The sequence below is a fragment of the Sceloporus occidentalis genome, unplaced genomic scaffold, assembly GCF_023333645.1.
Source record: "Sceloporus occidentalis isolate IW3139 unplaced genomic scaffold, rSceOcc1.0.p SCAF_335, whole genome shotgun sequence".
In the NCBI taxonomy this organism is placed as follows: domain Eukaryota; kingdom Metazoa; phylum Chordata; class Lepidosauria; order Squamata; family Phrynosomatidae; genus Sceloporus; species Sceloporus occidentalis.
The window spans coordinates 113779-135168 of record NW_028317315.1 but is presented as its reverse complement, the minus strand read 5'-3'; the positions used below and the strand labels follow the sequence as shown (position 1 = coordinate 135168).

General features: G+C 39.1%; 2 protein-coding genes across 3 annotated transcripts; both read left to right on the top strand.

The window, feature by feature from the left end:
- Window positions 1–972: 972 nt before the first annotated feature.
- On the top strand, window positions 973–5793 carry LOC149274346 (keratin-like protein KRT222). Its single transcript, XM_089505590.1, has 7 exons — window positions 973–1068; window positions 2680–2808; window positions 3106–3326; window positions 3827–3897; window positions 4373–4459; window positions 4988–5093; window positions 5580–5793. The coding sequence occupies exons 1-7, from the start codon at window positions 973–975 to the stop codon at window positions 5791–5793; spliced, it is 924 nt and encodes a 307-aa protein (XP_089361716.1).
- Window positions 5794–9848: 4055 nt separating this feature from the next.
- Window positions 9849–19476, top strand: LOC149274345 (SWI/SNF-related matrix-associated actin-dependent regulator of chromatin subfamily E member 1-like). 2 transcript variants are annotated; one of them, XM_089505583.1, is made up of 11 exons: window positions 9849–9855; window positions 10395–10438; window positions 11575–11736; window positions 13265–13279; window positions 13408–13488; window positions 13652–13783; window positions 15321–15492; window positions 16448–16620; window positions 18052–18153; window positions 18824–19043; window positions 19253–19476. In XM_089505583.1, the coding sequence occupies exons 1-11, from the start codon at window positions 9849–9851 to the stop codon at window positions 19474–19476; spliced, it is 1332 nt and encodes a 443-aa protein (XP_089361709.1). The 2 variants fall into 2 exon arrangements, with proteins under 2 accessions (XP_089361709.1, XP_089361710.1); XM_089505584.1 differs by lacking the exon at window positions 13265–13279 and having other exon boundaries at window positions 11575–11679.
- Window positions 19477–21390: the final 1914 nt, after the last annotated feature.

The following is a 21390-nucleotide window of genomic DNA, read 5'->3' as shown; positions in this document are numbered from 1 at the left end:
GCCAAGGGGCAAGATACTCCCCAGGTTTTAAGTTCTTTGAAGAACAGTATATCGTCCCTTTAATTACTATAATACCATCAGCCAGTATAGCGGGACATGGGATAGCAGAATATTAATATTAATATGTTAGTTTAACACCTTGACAATTGACATGCCATGTGCATCACGAAAAAAGCATCCCCTTAATGACAATTGACGTGCCTGGCACGTCATGGAGTTAAATGAGCATAGCTCAGCTGGTGTTGCTGAATCAACATCAAGGCATCCAGCAACACCAAAAAAATGCAGGGGTCCCATACGATCACTCCTAGGAGCGGTCATATTCACCATAATGAAAGGCTATATGCCTTTCAATTATGGCGACCCCCAGCAGCTAAAAAAAAAAAAAGGCAATTTCTTATGAGGCAATCAAACCCAACAACATTGGGTATTTCTAAACTTAGGACAAAGAGTAGAATCTATTTAGCAGGTTTTTCATTAGCATTTGTAGATAAGTAAACAAATAAAAAGTGCTTTTTTAAAAAAAAAATTATATTTTAGAATAATTTAGACGATACGAAAATTACAGCTAAACACGAGCAGCGCAGAGATTTTATAATAGCCATTGTCACGAAGGGTACAAAAAATAAAATCAGCCATTGTCACGAAGGGGTTAATAACGTTCGCCTTCTCTTTCTTTTTGCTCCTTTATTTTTTTTGTTATTCACCTCGCCATACTAACTCTCTATTATTCGATTTTCCGATCTCTTCCCTGTGCGCGCTCTCCCCATCTTTATTATTTTCTCTCTCTCCTATCTGTTGTCTCCTTTTCTTTTTTTCTCATTCCTCTTATTTTCATCCCTCTTTTTTCCCCCTCTCTTTTGGATTTTTCACCGCGCTCATCCTTTCTTACTGCAGGCAGTCAGGGCTGTGCAGCAGTTAATGCATCCTATCGATGATATCCAGTTTGCTACGGTGGAGGATGGGAGCCGGATGGAACTGTCCCAGCTCCTCAACGAGATCAGAGCAAACTATGAGACTCTCATCGGCAGCTGTCAAATTCACGAAGAGCTTTCGACCAGGACCGAGGTAACTATTTTCACAGAAGCCCAACACCTTCCAGGAAATGCATGCAAAGTCATTCCCTGCCTGACTCAGCTGCTCCTGCGGTCCTGGGTCTCGTTCGGAGCTCGAGATGCTGAGGAGGGTGTGCCGTATGCACTGCGGAGAATTTGCTCATATAGTACGGCATCCATAAAACTCTGCTCACCCAGCATGCTCTGCAACATTTGAATCTTTATAATCGCCAAAATTATGTCTGGGTGAGCTCAATGTCGTCCCCCCCCCACCTCCCACCCCCAATACCAAATGTTTTATTTTGGTGAGGCCTTTGCAAAAGTTCACATTCACGCAGCTTTAAAATGCACTGAGAAATGAGAATATCACTTCTCTAAACGCTTTAACCCCTTAATGACAAAGCCCGTACGGGCTCAAAATGTATTGTTTTCAATGGTTTTAGGGACCCCCCATGGTCGCTTTTGTCCTTGGTCCTCTTTTGTTTCATTCAAAATGTACCGCAGTAAATTAAATAAGCATTGTTTAACGTGTGTAATACTGACAACTTCTGCCTTTGCTGGTTGGTGTTTAATGTATCAACTACCTTTTCTAGTACGTTGTGCAACCTTGCACTTTTTTTGTCATTCTATAGCTTCGGGGCGTGACCTTTTTTTCCTAGCAAACTAAAATCAGCTTTTGTTTAGCACTTTGTTACTTCCCTTTGGCATACGCAAATGTTTTCACTTAATCTATGCATTGTCTTGCAACGAGACATTTAACCCCTTAGCTATCAGATACAGGACACAATGTAGGTTTAATATTGAAGGTTTAATAGCAGCTCCAGTAAATCCAGATGAATGTATAAACATAAATATACTTGGTAGCAAAGCCATAGTAGCAGCAGGAATCACATGCAATATAATAATGACGAGTTGGGGTAACTTTAGGTCCCTTTTTTTCGTGTTTGTTTTAGCTTACTTTTTGTGTTTGTTTTATGATTTTTTTTAAATATTTGTTTTCACCTGTATTTTTTCCTATTTATTAACCTGTATTTATTGTTCAAGTGGCAGTAATGGTTGAGGAAATATCGACTTATTTAACAAGACTTTTTTAAGATTAATAAACACATAGGAGGTCATTGAATTTACCAAATTCTGCATTCCTTACAACACTGTATTTACCATTATTGTCTGTTAGTATCCCTGTGCTGGTCGGTTCCTTTGAGCTCCTATGTAAAACAGCTGTTTTACTGTCCCACAGCGTGTCATGGGAATTAACCCCTTGACAACAATTGATGTGCCAAATACATCCCCGTAAGGACCTTTGGCGTGCCTGGCACGTCATGCGGTTAAATGGGTGCAGAAAGGGATCAAAGATCGATTTCTTCTTCCAAACCTTGTTGCTGTATGGAGGCATTCAGCGTCACCAAAACCTGCCACAGGGGCCCTGTCTGATTGCTCCCTGGAGGTACAACGTGCCGTGCACCATATACAATATGGCAGCAGCCGCCCAGACAAGGTTGCCATGGAAAATTGCATAAAAAGTCTTGATAAACTGTGTGCTTCTAAATCTGGAATCATATATCAGGAACGACTTCTATTCCAGGAAGTGTACCTATGTACTCATAAATGTGTCCCAATTTAGATAGAAGAGGAAGCAAGAAGAAAAATGCAGAAAGATGAAGAGGAACTCAGAGAAGCACGAGCTAATATCAGCGAAGCCCGACGCCAATGGAAGAGTCTCCAGAAAGAAATTGAATCTCTCCAAGCACTGGTATAAATTCAGAGTTAACAGTATGGGTATCCAAACTGGTTCCAGTAGAACTTATAAATGCCCGGTACCATTTATAGAGCTAATAGCCGCTTTATTGCTGTTCATTTTGGATTCCGTACCTGATAATTTGGCCTAATAAATACTTTGCTCTTATACTGGTTCACACCAAAAAAGGTTTCAGTCCAATCTAATGTTGTCAAATGAGTTGTCTTAATGCTATCCCAACATAATTGTGATTGGATTACTAATTTTGAGATGTGGACTTTGGTCAAAGAAATCTGTCAATATGTCTTAAAGGAAAGAAGTTTGGAATACACGCTGCAAGCTACCAAGCGGCAACATCAGAAGCAGCTTGAGAATTTGACGGCAGTGATTGTGAGTTTAGAGGAAGAGTTAAAGGAGGTGAGAGAGGGGGTAAGGACACAGCTACAAAAACATAGGATGCTCTTGAACGCCAATATGAAGCTGGAACAAGAGATTGCAGAATATCGTTGTCTCTTGGAAAAAGAAGAAGCCAGGTAATTGTTTTGCAGCTAAAGTAGCCCTGGCATTGTTGAGTGTGAAATGTATCAATGTGCCTTTGTGCTAGGGACATAGAGACCAGAGACTCTGGGTTTCTTGGTAGCATAAAACATAACTTCTGGGGTGCTGAGTTCTCATAAAAGCCTTCTGAGATATTCCTAAAATGAAACAGTCGGGTGTAATCACAAAAGGTCAGTTGTGGGAAGCTGAAACGTTTTATTTCATGGACTTCGCTGTGCATTATCGGTCATCCCCACTTCTCCGGCAAATCTGGCCCTACTTAAGGTAACTCAGTAAGGTGACTTTAAATAAATGTCCCCAAATCAGCTGTACTATGCAGAGTCAACCGAGCCCTTCTTCCACGAGAGCAACCAGAGTTGGCTCTTCATAATACATGGTGAGTTTAAGCATTCTACAGACCTGTAAAGTACAGTAATATTCGTTATAATTCATTAAAGATAGTTTCATAATATGTGCATTTATAAATCACCCCCAGAATGTATGGTGTGAAGTATCTTCAGGAACAAAAACCATCTACGGGCAAAACAACATCTTCCTGGTCCCCAGGTGAGCGGAGGAATATTCATAGAGGGATCGGTCTGCACTCTGAACCAAATAGTAAGATAAGAATGCATGCAGAGCTTCAGAAACCTAACCCATCCCCACATATTTACCAACCACAAAGGCTTATGTAGACCACTTTCATGCGTATGCACCTATTTATGGAGTCTCCATCTAAAAAGACTTTTTTTTTTGTTTTTGGGGGGTTCCAGTAACCCTTGGGCCTAAGGGAGCCTGCAAGTCCATCCTTGGCCACAGAGGACCTTCCATGCTGCATAGCTTCTTTTGGAGCAGCAGAGGTGGAAGTCGGTAGATCACAAGTTCATCAAATTCAACCCAGCTGTTGAAAAAATAATTGAGGGTTTCTACTTAGCATCCCTATATTTGATTAGATCGAAAGGTGTCTCGTTTTAAGCAATAAAACACTGACTTGACTGCTTCAGTCTTTGCACATAACATTAACATGCTTTGCGGAACCCAGGGGCAACAGATTTGCAGGAGACTTTTCGGAAAAGACGTGAAGATGCATTCAAGAAAGAGCCGAGCAGCCTCCACGACAACATAAAGAGTAAGAAACAAATAAGTATATGGAGACAGCTATAATACTTTAATCGGAATTTTACCAGAAAAATAACTTGGAGGACATCTCAAAGAAATGAGAAAAGCTACGCCATGTGGGAACTAAAGTTCCTATAGTAGACCAGCAGCCTTAATAAAATTGATTCGCTGGTGGACTGACAAAATGTTATCCAAGTTAAAGCTATATGTTAGATATTTGTTTGAAATGTTTGTGTGACCAAAGAAAAGATGTCTCTATGTCTTCTTAGATGTCTTCATAGTAGACAATAGAACTGTAGGCTCTAGGTTCCTGAAACGATGAAGTAGAGAGAGTAGACAGGGTGGAGGATAGAGGGTAGAGCATCGAGGCAGATATGGCCTTGCCCTCTTGATCAAAAGTCTTTCTACCCTTTACAATATCAGTTAATATAATATTATTTACGAACCAGAATTGTTCTTCATTCATCACCTTCCAAACCCACGCTTGTTTCTTTAATGAGGTAGCTGCTAAAAAAAAACCAACATTTTTTCTTGACAGGCTCAAGTATCCAAAAATGTACAGTTGTTGGCAAGAAAACAACAAAGCAGCCAATATTTAATGGAAATATTGCAGAAGAAGGTGCAGAAGCCAGCGGCAGAATCCAGTGAGTAATTAAGATATTCAATTCACATGTAAGAATCACACTCCTAAGTGGGAGCAGATTTCTTAAATACGACTAATAAAAAAAAAAACAAGATACAAGACAAAAAGAAAATGTATGTCTATTATTATTATTATGATAAGGCATTCCCAGAAAATATATATTTTTAGTATTTACCAATTACAGTTGGAGGACTAAAATGCAATGTTTGACCAATAAAACATTCAAACCTTCTACTGTCAAGTAACACAAATGTTTACACACATTTCAAATATTATGTACATTATATACCAATCCCAGTACATCAATGTGTTAAAAGAGTAAACAACTAAAACTGTAAACATAAAAAATATTCTCAAGGCAAAAAAAGAGATCATCATTATAGGTCAATGCCTTAAATTATGTTCCTTTTGCTCTTTATTATAGACACATACTGTATATATATATATATATATAAACATATCTATATATTATTTTTTTTTATTACAGAACCGAGAAAGTGGGTGAAGTTATTAAAAAGTGGGAGGGTTCATTCTTCAAGGACAATCCCAAACTGAGAAAGAAATCTGTATCGTTAAGATTTGACCTCCACTTGGCAGCCGCAGATGAAGGACGTCCAGATATCAAACAAGACAAGCTCCCCGACGTAGAGGTCCGATTAATAATGAGACGGTCGTGCAGTATCCCGTCTATGAGCCCGTGACCTATATATATCACTGATCCAAAGACCGCAAACAATAGCGAGGGACGCCAAATGTAATAGTAAACATGACACATTTTAAGAACAGTATGATGGAGACTTACGGTTGGGTCCTCATTATAAGGAAGAAAGACACTAAAAAAGTAGTGACTATTGCAGGTAAAATAAAAATCCCTCAAATATTATTTGTTTTTATTTCAAATGAATAATTGAAGACAGCTTAACCTGTATGGCCACTTTATACTTGTGACTTGAATTGATCTGTGCTATGCAAAGTCGTATAAAAAAACAATGTGTCTGCAAAAGTTGAGACGCAAGTAATCATTACTTTTAGCTCTCTGTAGAGCCTTCCTCGCTGAAATGTCTTCCATAGAGCTATGCAACGTATAGTTAAAATGTTCTTTTTTGTCTATATCTCCCTAGGGTGCGAACATAAATGCAAAGCTAGAATAAAAAACCCTTAGTAGCATTTTAAGCTGAAAGAAAGTCATGCCAAATCCGTTAAGACACCTGGTGCTTTGGTTTATTTTGGGATTTTAGAGGTGTGATCGCAAGCAACGACTAAATCTAACTGGCATTATATTGTTGGAGAGGCTAAAATAAACCTCTGGTTTTCAAGATGCCTGTGAAGTGCAAATGCGATTAGATTTACATTATAAAGTCAGCATTACAATCTGCCTGAATGTATATTACATGGTGAATGTAACTAAATAGTTTTAATAAAAAAACAAAACAAAAAAATAACATATTCTGTCTCAATTTTCTTGGAAAAAAATATTTTTGAAACGTCTTCATCATTCACATTTGAAGATATTTTTTTTTATTTAGTAAGAGTAAAGAAAATGTTTCAAACTATTCTATTAAGTTAGATAAATCAGACATCTCAGCTCCCATTGGGTTATATTTTAAAGGAGATATCTTTAAACCATAAGGTATAGGTCGCTTCGACCAATACATTTAGGTATGTTCAAACATGCGTCCAGGGATAGGCTGTCGTAAGGCCAGGCGGAGGAGCCCAATGGGCGAGGAAACCGGGTTCGTGGTACAAAAAAGAATTCCAAAAAAGGTTGGTATAAAACAGTAAGAGGTCTAGGGCAGGCGTCTAGGTTCACAACGGTGGATCAGGCAAAAAGATCAAAATCAGGAAGATCACACAAAAGACGCCAAGGAACACTCACTCCACGGCCATCTCACCTCACGCTCCACGCGAAAAACAAAAGACCAAAAAAACAGCACGTTACAAAGTTAGCAGCGGGGGCTTTCTCTGTGTCCATCGTGCAGACCTTCCCCGGCTGTCAGAGAGGAGAGTTCCCCGCAGCGCTCTGACAGCCGGAGGGTGTATGCGTGATGGACGTTGAAAACCCCCGCTGCTAACGGCACCTCCTTCCGGCTGCAGCGGACTACGCCCCGGGGACTCAGAAGCACCTGTAAGTTTTGGGGGGGGGGGTTAAATGGGGGGCATAAGGCGTTTCTGTAGGCAGAGTGCTCTATGATATGCTTTTTAACCCCCTTAATGCCACTCTGGCTCCAGATATGCGTTTTAACTCCCTTTATGCCACTCTGCCTCTAGAAATGCCTTATACCTCCCTATATGCCACCCTGCCCTATAATATGCCTTTTAACCCCCTAAATGCCAGGGGCATTTCTGGAGGCAGAGTGGCACATAGGGGGTTAAAAGGCATATCATGGGGCACAGTGGCATTTAGAGGGTTAAAAGGCATATCATGGGGCACAGTGGCATTTAGAGGGTTAAAAGGCATATCATGGGGCACAGTGGCATTTATAGGGTTAAAAGGCATATCATGGGGCACAGTGGCATATAGGGGGTATAAGGCATTTCTGGGGAAGAGTGGCAAGCCTGGGGGCAGATGTGCATAACTGGAGGGCAGGTTGGAAAATTAAAGGAAATAAAAACAAAATATTTTTCTCAATCATAGCTTTTATATATAAAAAAAATAGTTTACATGAATTAACATTTACTGGTAAAACTTTTTTCCTGTAGGGTCGTCTTATATTTAGGCTTTTTCTTTTTTTTCCCCCTAAATTAATATTCAGATTATGGGGGGCCATCTTATAATCAAGCAAATACGGTATACCTATATACGTACATAAAAACAAGTATCCATGGTGACCATATATGAATAATTACCCCAAGCAGACATTGAGAAAACTGTGAAGGACCTTTTAAGTATCGCTATTTCATGAAATATTATTTTAATCAAAAATAGCAATTCTTCATGTCCTATCTTACATTTTATTTTAACCACAATATTGTTGCTGAAAACATGGTTACATTAAACAATGCAAAACAATAATAAAATAAACGTTTTCTTTGGATTTTTGTTTTTCATTTCATTATTTGAGTTGTTTGTTTGTTTGTTTGTCTGTGATTATTGTTTCACACCGGACGGCTACCAACTGGCGTCAATCTCCCAAGGGAACGTAGCATCGCTCTCCACACCATAGATTCGCCACATACATTATAACCTACGATGAATGAAAGGTAGATGAGTAAATAGCAACTGGGGAAAATACATATGCATGTGCTTACCGTGTCTTTATAACATAGTTATTTAAACCAATACTAATAATATTAATAATATTACTATAAAAAAGTAATAATAATATTTTCAATAATATTGGAAGCCGATGAATGTGGTCATTCTGAATGTGAAAGGTGAGCGTAGCTATTTGTTTACTTTGTAACGTGCTGTTTTTTGGGGTTTTTTTATTTTGTTTTTTTCGCGTGTATATGTGGCGAATGTGCGGGGTTACAGTGTAGAAAGTGCTGCGGCGGAAGTACAGACGGATTGTAGTTCCTGTGAGAGGAACAAAGAGGAGAGCTGAGGGGCGAGTGGAGCGTGAGGTGAGATGGTTGTGGAGCGGAAAGTGGGTACACTGGTGGGGGACTCATGTGGGGTGCGGGTAAATGTGGGTATAAACTGAACGAGGGTATGTTACGTGGGGATAATTGACCGAATGTATTTGACCACGGAGGCTTTGCGGCCTAGTACAATGGGGCTCTTTCAGCTGCACGGCTCGCAATAATAGGGGGGTGTTGGATGAATCGGAGATTGTATAATGCGGTCTGGGAAATTCCTGTGTTATCTCTGTTATAACATACAGGGGTTATCGTTTAAGTTCTTTAAAGATATCTCTACCCCTCTCATTCGCTTAGGCCTCGTACGGGTATACGAAGTGCTGCGTGTAAATCGTTCCTGCAGTAAAAATTTTATACGAAAGCTTGAACTACTGATACTTTGATTCGAAATCATTGTCGAGCTGCAGCCTTTCCTGGCATGTTGAGAGTTGCATTAAAAGCCTGTTGTCTATAGTGTAACCTATACACACCCAGACATATTTGTCTTACAGTTATGGTGGGTTTGCTGTGAGGGAAACGTTATGTATCTATGCTTATATGTGCTTTGTCTTTATCAACTAGCTTTGAGCCTTAATGGGTTAACTTCGTATAGCATATGTGTGCAAGTAAGTTTAATGTGCCTCCTTTGCTAATTCTTATGAAGGCTTTTCCCTGGTGGGACCCTTCTGCCGCTTATTTGGTCTTGTATATTACATAACTCAATTGTTTATGTGGTTAACATATGCAGATCTAGCCCTTGTTTCAGGGGTAACTCATCTGGTTATTCAAGGGTGCTGATCTACTAAAGTGGGAGTTTGAGGTAAAGTTGAATAATGAAGCTACCTGAAGAGGTAATGATAGTGAACTTCTGCAAGTATAGTTGGCCCTGCACAATGTATAGTTGGTTGATGACATCTCATTGTTTGAACCATGCATTATACAGGGCAAGTTGGGCCCTGTATAATGCATGGTTCAAACAATGTCACCTTCCTAGTGAAGTCTGTGAATTGAACTCAAACCTGCAACGGTTCATCGTTCAGTATCTGACATTTTTTTAAGTAACCAGCAAATTTGTTTTCAGACTTTTAAGGTAACGGATGATTGTCTAGATACCGGTTTTTAGGTGGGCAGTGCATCTAATGTCATTATTTTTTTATTACAGATTCTATGTCGGGAGTCTGAAAAATAACCTGCAAAAATGTCGAGTAAGTGACACGTGATTTGGCAAGATTTGTTTGTACAGTTTTTAATAAATATGTACAATTGGTATCAAAATAGTTTGCTGCCCTGTTTCACTCAATATGGGTCCTGGAGTATAACTTCCATATGGCAGAGCTGATTGGCATATGAGGCATAAGATATACTTTTAAAGTGGTCCTGTAGGTGATGCCAGTGGAATTGTCAGTCAAGTTGCGTGTCATTCATGTAAATCTAAAATATTCCTTGAGCATAGCATGCCCTCGTTTGCCCGTTAATTCGGAAGAAATTCTCAGCATAGAGGTGAGTGATAGAACGTCATATAATAATAATAATAATAATAATATCGTTAGTAGCTCTTGGCTGCTATTGTTATACTGAAAGTGGATCTCCTGCCTCATTACGGGCTGCCCTAAGCAGCAAGAATACTGCGCTCTTTCTGGGTTAATCAACGTAAGAACGTGACAATACTTTGGTGCGTTCTCGCTCAGCCATCTAATCATAAAGGTTTTCACAAAATGCTTATATGAATCTTTATTTTAAACAGAAAGACCATCCTACGCTCCGCCCCCTGCTCCGGCTCCAACAACAGTGAGTTTAAAACTTTATTTGTAAACACTGAATTTGCAACATTGTAATTGTAAGTTTCATCAAATGTAACCCAGGTTTTTATTCCATAAGACTGATTGAGGGACAGAACGTTGAATTGCATTTATTCTAAATGAATCTAGATGAGCCTCGACCTCTGTGCTGTAAATAATACATTTCCATAATATGCATCCGCAGCTGTGAACCCCTTTTACCCACAGAGATAAACAACGTGTGAAGCTGGTGAAATGGCTTATCCTGTACATCCAACAAACTGATGTGCACTAATTTTAAACACAGTTTTGTGGGTTAAAATTAGGTAACATTAAATTTACTTTTTGTAATGGGCAAAACCCAGCTTTGTATAAAAGCAAAATCCGCATGCCTGCATCTCATAAAATTACATGTTGTGTCTGTCCGGTGTGTGTGCTGCCATTTTATGTGCTTTCTTCCTTCTGCAGTATGGGTAATATTGATCCCTATTTTCATTAGTCCCCCATTCCTCTTTCTATCAAAAATTGTGTGAGAATTTTGAAAACAATGAAACATTTTCAGTATTCCCCCTAATAGATTTGCCAGCGCTCAGTTGAATGTTTTAAAAATAGTATTTTTTGACCTCTGCTCCACACAGAGGTTGCACCTTGACTACACTGCTGGTTACAAACCTTTACAATTGTTACCTGCAGTTTAGTAAGCCGTACATTGTTTATGCAAATAAACCATGCAAACTAAATCAAGTTTGACTTACTAAAATACTTTATATTTAAGACCTGTCACTTTAAAATGGCATTCAATAGATACGTGAGTATGCTTTTCACAAACCCATCTGACACTACTGCGCGAGGTTCTGAGGTTAGCAAAGATTTTTGGAAAAGTATCTAACTTTTCATTGGTATACAGCTCTTAAACCAAAATATACATTCAGCTATTTAAATCGCATATTCACAAATTTCTATGTAGTAAAATATCAATTGTGGTGCATTCCACAGCTGCTTTTACATACCATGAGCCATACCATTTCATTTTTTTTTTTTTGTTTTAGATACCCGCTTTCTTGGATTTTTTTATGATTATTTTATCTTCCCTTGTTGGAGCTCATTTCTCATTCGTGTTTTTTTTGTCTCATTTGTTTCCATCAGCAAATGCCCAGCACACCAGGGTTTGTGGGATACAATCCATACAGCCATCTTGCCTACAACAACTACAGGCTGGGAGGGAACCCAGGGAGCAACAGCAGGGCCACGGTAGGAGAATCAACTAATACATCACTGGGCATCTCACAGCCTTATGGGCAGAAGACGGTCTTTAGTATTTAGGGATGTAGATTACCAGGCATGTTTCTGCAGCACAACTGAGTTCTAGTGTAGTAAAGTAGTTCACTCATTATAGGATTGCCCTACTCCTTGCTTCCAATAGGAAGCAAAGTGGTAACTATTCTTCTACTAGAGTCCTACTTGGTATCTACAAATTAAATCCTGCGGTTTTTCATTATGTTAACCTGCAGGGCAGATCAGAAGTTTATGTGGTGTTTATCAGCCGCAGTTTGCTCACAAACATTTGTTTTATGGCAAAGCTTTTCCTACCTTCTCCTGGAATACATTGACAAAATCTGTTTTAATCTGTTATAATGGGAAATTATTATTTATTGTTTTATATAGCGCCATCAAATTCTGTAGCGCTGCTCAATGGAAATAAGATGGGAACTTTGTACAGATGTGACGCATGCTGTTAGCAGTTTATATGAAGTGATTTTTCACCACAGATCTTAATTCTTATCTGGAAAGGAGCAGGACAACCCTTTACAAACAAATAGTAAACTGTATCTTAACTTAGTTATTGTTTTAAGGTAGGCCACCTAGGTGTAGTTTCACCTTTGGTGAATCAAAAAATATCAGGGCTTAACGTGTAAGTCATGTTTTACGGAGAATGGTACAGTGCTGATTTCCGTATACATTGTATAATTTCATATTGCTTCCGTCACTTAAATGTTATCTTTTATCTGTGTGATATTAACTGTTTTAAATGTATAATAACAAAGGAAATTGTTTTGCTCAGTAATTATGGTTAGTGAAATGATCAAAAAAACCTGCATACAAATTTCTATAGTAAGTGAATTCAGGAAACTGAGAAACCGTGCACTAAATGAAAGGGCCGGGTACAGGGGATGCCAAGACTGTCAGAAGGAGAAGGTTTCACTCTGAGGTTAGGGTTGCTGGATCTCTGTTAGTTGCCACTTGTCTACTTCAAAGTCGTCGGCAATGCTTAGTTGCATCAATTCATTTCTTTGGAGTAGGGGGAAGTAAGACATTTTTTTTCAAATATTTTACATAGTTAATTTCATGTGGCGTATTGGTATCAGTAAATGACTGTATTCTGGCAAAATAGTATTTAATCCAATAATGTTTCTGTGAAGTGCATTCTATAGTTCTAGGTATTATGTTTCTAATGCTGCATTTAATTAGAAAATTGTGTGTTTCCAGAGTGGATGCTACAGCACCTTTATTTCACTTGTATATTACTGCTCATGATAGGAGTGAAGTCAAAAGCAGTTCCACATGCGTAGGAAACATCGTTGCGTTGCAGCGCTCTGCCGTCGGCCAGGACATCCTGCTTTAGCGCTCCGCCATCGGCTAGAGCTTTGCTTTCCCAATGTCCAGTTTCATTTTTTCCCCATTTGTCGGGCTTTATAACGGTGTTCCCAGAAGCTAACATGCTCTGATCTGTGGTGGTCTTCAGACCTGTGTGTATTAGTAATAGTAGGGAAGGTTAAGCAGAGATTTACAGGCACTTTGGAAGTGGCTTAATGTCTTGGATTTGTAGCTACAGCAGGATAGTGGCTTCATTGTGTGCAGAATTGCCCATGTCAATGTTTAATTGAAGCAATGTTGCTGTAGTAGCTCTGATTTTCATAGGAGTTCACAACCACAAGTTAACGCTATCTTTTTTTTTTTTTTTTTCATTCTCATTTTTAGGCTTCATCTGGAATCACAATCCCAAAGCCCCCTAAACCCCCGGATAAGCCTTTGATGCCATACATGAGATACAGCAGGAAGGTGAGTGAACAGCTAGAGGAACTGGGAGAGGCAGTTACATACCCCACTTTATTCTTAGTACCCCATATGGCCCACCCATTTGTTGCCCCTAAACAATTTATGTAAACATCAACCATTTAGCTATTTCAATAAAACATCTCCACACCCCAATGTCTCTGAATAGGTCTGGGACCAAGTGAAGGCTTCCAACCCTGACCTTAAGTTGTGGGAGATTGGCAAGATCATTGGTGGGATGTGGCGTGACCTAACCGATGAGGAGAAGCAAGAGTACTTGAACGAATATGAAGCTGAAAAGGTACGAGGACGTAGCATAAAAAAGTAAACCAGAAAGAATAGTAGAAGAATATATATAAACCATCCCAGTAGAGCCTCCGTTGCCACTCTGTAAGCTTGAGCCACCGTTTTCTCTGAAGTGTAAGGGTTGCCAGTTTTGTTCACTAGGTCCCAGGCTGGAAAAGTTCAAGTATTTAAAGGATAAACTAAATATCATTTTTGCCACTACTTGTAATACTCATTGGGAGTGTATTTCCACAGTCCGCTATTTTTGTTGTCTGTCTGTCTCATTTAATGGTGCATCCTCATTTAGAACCAAACTGAAAACATTCCATAGGATTGTCGGCAGCGACACTGTAGTGCTTACATTATTTCCTATATCCCTAGAGGTCTTCTGTAGGCTTGCTCCAGAGGACACATTGTCCTTAGAATTGTTTGGGGACTCGCTATCACTTAACCCCTTAATGTGCTGTACTCCCAGTAAGAATAGTCCTTCAATCTCCCACTTTAGCAAGAGGTTATTTCAGAGTTTTAGAATGAAGGTGACCATAAGTCATATTTGTTTCAACCTAATATTATGTAGACCAGAGAAGCACAGCTGTCATAGTTCTAATGAAGAAATGAACTGAATAGCAGAACACATTGCCTTTAACCCTTTTTCACTGATCAAAGTAAGATTTGTATTTATTTATGGCCCACATTGGTTTGCTTCGCTTCCACTTAACTTCTATATGGGGTTGCACCTAAAGTAAACATGTTGGTGTCATGTCATACAGCCAGTCCAAAAATGTTTCTTGTGGAGATGGAGTACGGGAATACACTTCAAAGTATGGTGTGGTGACCAGGCTTAGTCAAGATATTCCTTAAACTACAAAAGTCAAGTTAGTAGGTCAAATGTATAATCATTGAAGTCTGCAGGAAAAATGTACTCTGAAAAGTGTGGGTTCTTTCAGTTATTGATAGTCCCCTTCTGAGCCATGTATAACAGTTACGTTGAGTGGGAAGGCAAGCTGCAGAGATTGTATTTAATTATACTATAAATGCTGTTAAGGCGATAGTTCCTCCTTAAAATGTATCCTTAAGTCATTAGCCAGATGTTCAGCTTTACATTGTTTCCTAAACCTTACACAGATATGTTGTCCCAAAGTGATCCTTCGCAGTGAATTATTTCGACCCAGAATTTATAACACGTCTAGCTTGTTCTCCACAAAAAGCATCCATGACTAGATCGTTAAAACAAAATACTGATGATCTACAAGTCCTATTTTTTTCTTTATTGACATTCATCCATCGGTGTATTCGGAGTCTGTCACCTTCATAATATGATAAACCTAACCTATGCAAATAAACTGCCCCATTGGAGAGTGACAGGTTGCATATGGGGTCCATCCTTTGATATTGTGTGGGGTGGAGAGGGATGTTCTCTTTCAGTAAATTATCAATTCTTTGGCCCAGTTTCCTATCCTTCATAGCCTGTGGGAAATAATACTCCATTGAGTGCATCTCTGTTTCAATCTATTCTGCGCCAGTTAACCTTCCATCCTCTGTGTTTGTTGCAGATTGAATACAATGAATCGATGAAGACTTACCACAACTCGCCTGCTTATCTTGCCTACATCAATGCTAAAAGCAGAGCGGAAGCTGCTCTAGAGGAAGAAAGTCGTCAGCGGCAGTCCCGCATGGAGAAGGGAGAACCTTACATGAGCATCCAGCCTGCAGATGATCCTGATGGTTGGTGAAACAAATCGCTCTGTATAAGAGAACATCTCACATTGCCATGGCTTACTTGCATCTAATATAACACATTTTTGTAAAACTATAGTTTTATTTTCCACCCTCTGTTATCCCCTTTCATCTGTAAATGCATTCCTTTAGTTCAGTACTAAAGGTGCATTGCATGCTGTTTCACATGGTCACTAATGTTACACGTAAGCTTAGTTGCCCCTTACCTTTCCAGCCATAAATTGACCATCTAGTGTCATGATTTGTACTTAATTCCCAGATAAGGCTTCTGACTTATTACTGCCTGGCTCCAAATATGTTTGTAAGAGTATGACATTGCACATAGAACTATGTGCAGATTAATTAAAAGGCCTCCACATTGCACCTCTGATCTCTGAAATGACTCTCAATGTTGTCTCTTTACTTGGATTTTACGTCCGTAGAACTGATAAAATATACTGTAGCTCCATCTAGTGCTCAGAGAGCAGCATTCTCTTCTGCTCCAGAACTTCTGTACAGTGTCTAACCAATGATAATCAGATTAGTCAGGTTTGCCATCTCCATGAGGAAATATGAAGCTAATAAACCATTAAGAAAGGAAATAAGCAGTGTATGTGGAGACTACTTCATATTTATGTCTTGCATTCCTTCAGATTAACAGAGCTGTAATATGACCCTTTTTTACTTATTTTTTAAATACGTTTGTTTTGTTTTCCTGCTTTGTTTGCTATAAAGCTGCTTTGTTCAAGTTGATATATTGTATACATTTATCCCTGCTTATCAATGTTTCCCCAAATTGTCTTAAAAGTAGCATAGTGTTAAGGGTAGGTCGGTTAAAAGTTGCCTTTATACACCGTGGAGTCTTTCTCCCAGTGTACATAAAGGCTTTGTATCCTCCCCTCACATAAATTGGTTTTCAGACATTTCACCAGGGTCTACATCTCCTCTGTTTGGTTCCATCCAGATTATGACGACGGGTTTTCCATGAAGCACACGGCAGCCGCTCGTTTCCAAAGGAATCATCGTCTCATCAGTGAAATCCTCAGTGAAAGTGTAGTGCCCGATGTCCGTTCAGTGGTCACGACAGCCCGAATGCAGGTTCTCAAAAGACAAGTCCAGTCACTCATGGTGCATCAGGTACAAAAAAAAAAAAGTGGCGGTAAATATGTGTTGAATAAAGTAGATTTGTATCACTCTTATTTCTATCCAGTTGGCAGTCCTGGCACTATACTACACCTCAACCTTATTGTAAGGCTTTGTATCTGCAGAGCTGTGATACATAATTCGGAGAGCTCATCGGGGCTTATAATGTGGGGAGTTCCTGAATGTCACCATGTTCATTTTAATTATCTATTGTGCAGGTACTGCTCAGTCTGTCAGAAGAACAAACTCATGTAGACTCTCTGGGGTTTATTTTGTAAAGGGAGAGTTGGAGTTTCAACTCCCTTGTTTCATTGCAATGCATCATTCAATGGGTGAGATTTGGAACAGTCATTTAACTATACATTATACAGGGTTACTCATTCTTTCTGCAGCAGAAGTTTGCTGGGATCCAACCTTGATAATGTATAGTGACTCCAAGGAGCTGAAACTGCAATTACCCCGCGGGCTTCCATGGCATTCCCACTTTAGCGAATAAAACTTTCTGCGTGGAGTGCTCTCCAACTTTGTATCTATACAAAAAGTGCATTTTGTAGACATTAAGTGTCAATGGCTGCCCCCTGTGCAGTGCAAATTACTGCCACATGCTGTGATTGAATCTGTTATCACTTTAGCCGTCGTCTAAAAGGCTTTTATGTTGCACCTAATTCAGTGACAATTTGCGTTTTGTGGTTATAGTCCAAGAGAATTTGAGTACATTTTGTTGGTGCATTTAAGATGTTTTCAATTGCAAAACTGGTCTAGACAGATACAGGGATGTATTATAACAATGTAAATTCATACTTAGTGGGAGCGTCGGCACCCAATTCTTCTTGGGTCTTAAACCATTTTACCTCCCTGATCTAGATGGTAGATTGTGTAAAATACTTAACAATGCTTCCAGACACCGGCATTGTTTTCTGATCTAAAGACATGTGTATTAACGCAGACTGACAGCATGCCTGAGCACGTTACAATGAAACTAACCTCACCCAAATCCATAGGTGTGGAAGGGTGCAACTAACCCGAAGCCCAGTGCTCCCTGTGATGGGGACATAGCTGACATTGCTTAAAGAAATTAACTATTTAGACACTAGTCTTATTTTCATCTAAGTGTGAATCCATTTTTATTTTCCTATTTTGTCACTAGGCAGTACTAAGGGTAAATGTGTTTTTGTTTTTTATTCTTTTTCACAATACGTGCTCTAATTCATTCAAACGTATCTTACACTATTGTGAGAACTGGCTACTGTTTTTTGATACAATAAGTAGGAAGTGTGTGTTAACTGATCTTTATTTCATTAAGCGTTCCTGCTTGAAAATGTTTTGAGGTGTAATTATGGCAAGACAACTTGATGCCCACTTGAATTTGATTATTAAAAAAAAAAATGTAACTGTTACTGAAGCATTCTGACTTTGTTCTGGCAGCGTAAATTGGAGGCTGAGCTCCTGCAGATAGAAGACCGTCACCAAGATAAGAAAAGGAAGTTTTTGGAAAGCACAGAATCATTCAACAACGAGCTTAAACGGGTATTTTTTTTTTTTTTATAGGATGTCAAGCGTTCATTGTTGAGAATGGAATATCTAATTTAGAGTAAATTTTAAATGATCATTTTCCCCTCCCGATTATCTCCTGCCACTGCGCATGGACGATATAGTTATAGATGGCCAGCTCGGGCGCTGGCTAACATGAGTCTCAGGGAATCTAACAAGAACCCCTTAAATTCATGTACAGAAAGCCATCCTATTTGAATGGGAGCACTTTCCTGGTGCTGAGTGGATGGAGGAGGTGCACTACCGCTGCACTTTTATGTGTTCTTTAACCTAAAGTACTTAAATGGTATCTTAATGCGTATTTTTCATTGATAGGCTACCTGGGACAGTAAACTGCCCCTGTAATGGTACCCTACACCAACTGCCGCAGACTTGTTGTGGCCCAGGACTTTTTCTTGTATGAACTATAATAATTAAAATCATTGCAAGAGCTGATACATGAGTTTGTCATGATTATGGGTCCTGAGGGCTTTATAAACTATTGCAGACTTATAAGAAAAAAAACTAATAAAACAAGGGAGTTCAAGGTTTTCTTATAATCGACTTGAAGCTATATCTTGTAGGTGGAATGAGCCCACAAATTAAAGAGAACACATGAAAGGAACAATACAAGTATCTGAAATAAACTTTCTTTCCCCCTCACCAGTTGTGCAGTTTGAAGGTGGAAGTGGACATGGACAAGATTGCAGCAGAGATTGCGCAGGCAGAAGAACAGGCGCGCAAACGTCAGGAGGAGAGGGAGAAAGAGGCTGCTGAGCAAGCAGAACGTAACCAGCTTGCAGCAGCCTCCGCAGCTCCTGAGGAGGAACCGGAAGCTGCAAAGGTGGAAGAAAAGAATGAAGAGGAAGAAACCCCAATGGAGACAGGTGTGTGCAGGTGTTCCATGGGAGACTTGTCTGTCAACACATATGAGATTTTTATAGACTGCAGAACATACTTTTATTATTTATTTATTTAAGGCAAGCTGACACTAAGGTCTCTATTCACTATATTTTGTGTGTTAACTATAATAAATAGGTGGTTTGAAGTGAATCATGCCATGGCACGTTATATAAAGTTCTTTTAACTTTTCCAGAAGACACTCCTTCCCTTCCCCCTCCAGAGGAACCCAACGACAGCCAGCAAAATGGTGAGGAGGGAACATCTACGCCAGAAGATAAGGAAAGTGGTCAGGATGCTGTGGATAGCACCCTGGATGAAGGAACAAGTGACAGCAACACAGGCTCAGAGAGCAACAGTGGAACTGTTGAGGAACCCCCAGCAGATGCAGTGGCAGAGGAAGGAGAAAGGAAAGACTGAACCCCTGGTTTAATTAAATATGTTTTATCTATTTGTAGTAGGTGGCACCCAGCAGATGGTCCGGCATGTCTTATACTACATTTCAGCTTGAACATCATTGTGCGTTTTATGTTTTGTAGGTTCTCCAGTCATTGGGTTTACCACCCTACAACTCTAAATGTGCATGGGTTCCACATTCCCTCTTTTATCACTTTTGTCTTGGGCTCCTTTTTGTTGAAGTTGTTGACCTACACAATCAGCTTCATTGTTTAAAGCTGAAACCAGTCCAAATGGAACACTGACTGTCCTTGTTAAAGCAGTAACCTCAACTGATGCCTAAAACCAGCACTATTGGAGGTTTCTTAAATGCGTACTTCTCAAAATCAATTGTAATAGCAAGAGAACTGTTTTGTCTTTTTTATATTTTTTTTTAAAGTGCAGTTGAAATAAACAGAGCCTGTCAAACCATATTTTAGTGTAAATGTATTTAATCACTATGAGATCCACAAAACATACATTTAACATTATCATTGCACATCAGCAACATTGGCCTCTAGTTAGTGGCCAAGTACTATAAACTAACTTCCTAGCATCTTGTATCAACCATGAAAGGCATTCAGTATCTAATACTAAACCCATGATACATGGACTTCTTGTGCTTTCTACATGTATGTACAAAGATAACCTTAATAATAGGGGGATCGAGGCTTTTAAGTAGTCAGTGTGCATTACCTTTTTTATTTTTACCTTTACCATTATTTTGTAATGTGATGCACAGGTTGCCTTCTACTTGATGATTATGGATACTTAAATAAAGCTTTTTTTTTTTTTTTTTGCTTAAGGTTAAATTCTAAGCTGCTATAATTTCTAAATTTAATTAACAAAACGATAAAAATTGGTCTGGCTTCCTGGGGATCTACATACCTGCAATTTAGCTAATAAGACGTGTCCTTTGTGAATTCACAATCCCTTGTCCCACCCATGCATTAAATAATAAGGTCTAAAATGCATGGCCCCTCCTGTAGTTTTGTCATTCGACCTATAAAACACCCTTCTGTAAAAGGGCTTAGAATGGAAAGAGCCACTCAAGTCAATAATTAAAACCACGTCAATCGCATATGTAAATGATATTGGAATGCAAGTACATGGGAGACTGAACACTTAAACTGAGCCGAGCCATGTGTCACACTGAAACGACTGGCACTTTAATGAGTTTTAGCCGTTAATGTTCTGATTCGTTTCTGCTGACGGTTACTTATCCCAGACATAGTAATTAGCCTTAATGCATATGTCATGCACGCCTAGTACATGCCTTCCTGTCATCACGAATCTGCCAATTTTGGAATATTCCACAACTAATATAAAATTGATTTAACACAATTGAGTTTCTTCATTAAGAGTATTCTGTATATGTAAAAATGTATCGCCTAAGCAACTAACAATACCCTAATCAAAAGAACATTCCATAGTTATAATATTTAAATCAATCATATTAAGTATTCCATAATCGGGCACAATTCCAATTCCTATGGAAGGAGCTAAATTGGACAGTAACAATAACGATGGAAAATAATAGAATGATATTCTGACTTCCCAGCTTTTACACTAAAATTGCACTTTATTTATATGACCCAATGTTTTTCAACAAAATTATACTGATAGGATAATCATATACATGTAACAATATAGGGGTAGAGTAAACCCTGAAATGCCCATTCCCCACCCCTGCTATTTCCGGTGCAGGAGATCATAGCATATGGTGGAAGAATAATTTGGTCCATCTAGTTTGCCCATTTTTCCTAATATTCGGACTCAAATATTAATCAGTCCTTGGTCTTGTCTTGGATTCAGGATAGATTTATGCTTTTAGGTATGTTCAGCTCTGCAATGAAATCCCCCAGAAAGCACACCTATCAATGTCATGCTTTTCTACCA

What these genes read in the sequence shown, in the direction of transcription:
- LOC149274345 (XM_089505583.1), top strand. An exon ending in TCAACAACGAGCTTAAACGG is followed by an intron (nt 18,154 to 18,823) that starts GTATTTTTTTTT and finishes CCCCCTCACCAG; the next exon opens with TTGTGCAGTTTGAAGGTGGA. An exon ending in AGAAACCCCAATGGAGACAG is followed by an intron (nt 19,044 to 19,252) that starts GTGTGTGCAGGT and finishes TAACTTTTCCAG; the next exon opens with AAGACACTCCTTCCCTTCCC.
- LOC149274346 (XM_089505590.1), top strand. Translation starts at nt 973, where the DNA reads ATGGAACTGTCCCAGCTCCTCAACGAGATCAGAGCAAACTATGAGACT. An exon ending in TTGGAAAAAGAAGAAGCCAG is followed by an intron (nt 3,327 to 3,826) that starts GTAATTGTTTTG and finishes AATCACCCCCAG; the next exon opens with AATGTATGGTGTGAAGTATC. An exon ending in GAAGCCAGCGGCAGAATCCA is followed by an intron (nt 5,094 to 5,579) that starts GTGAGTAATTAA and finishes TTTTTATTACAG; the next exon opens with AACCGAGAAAGTGGGTGAAG.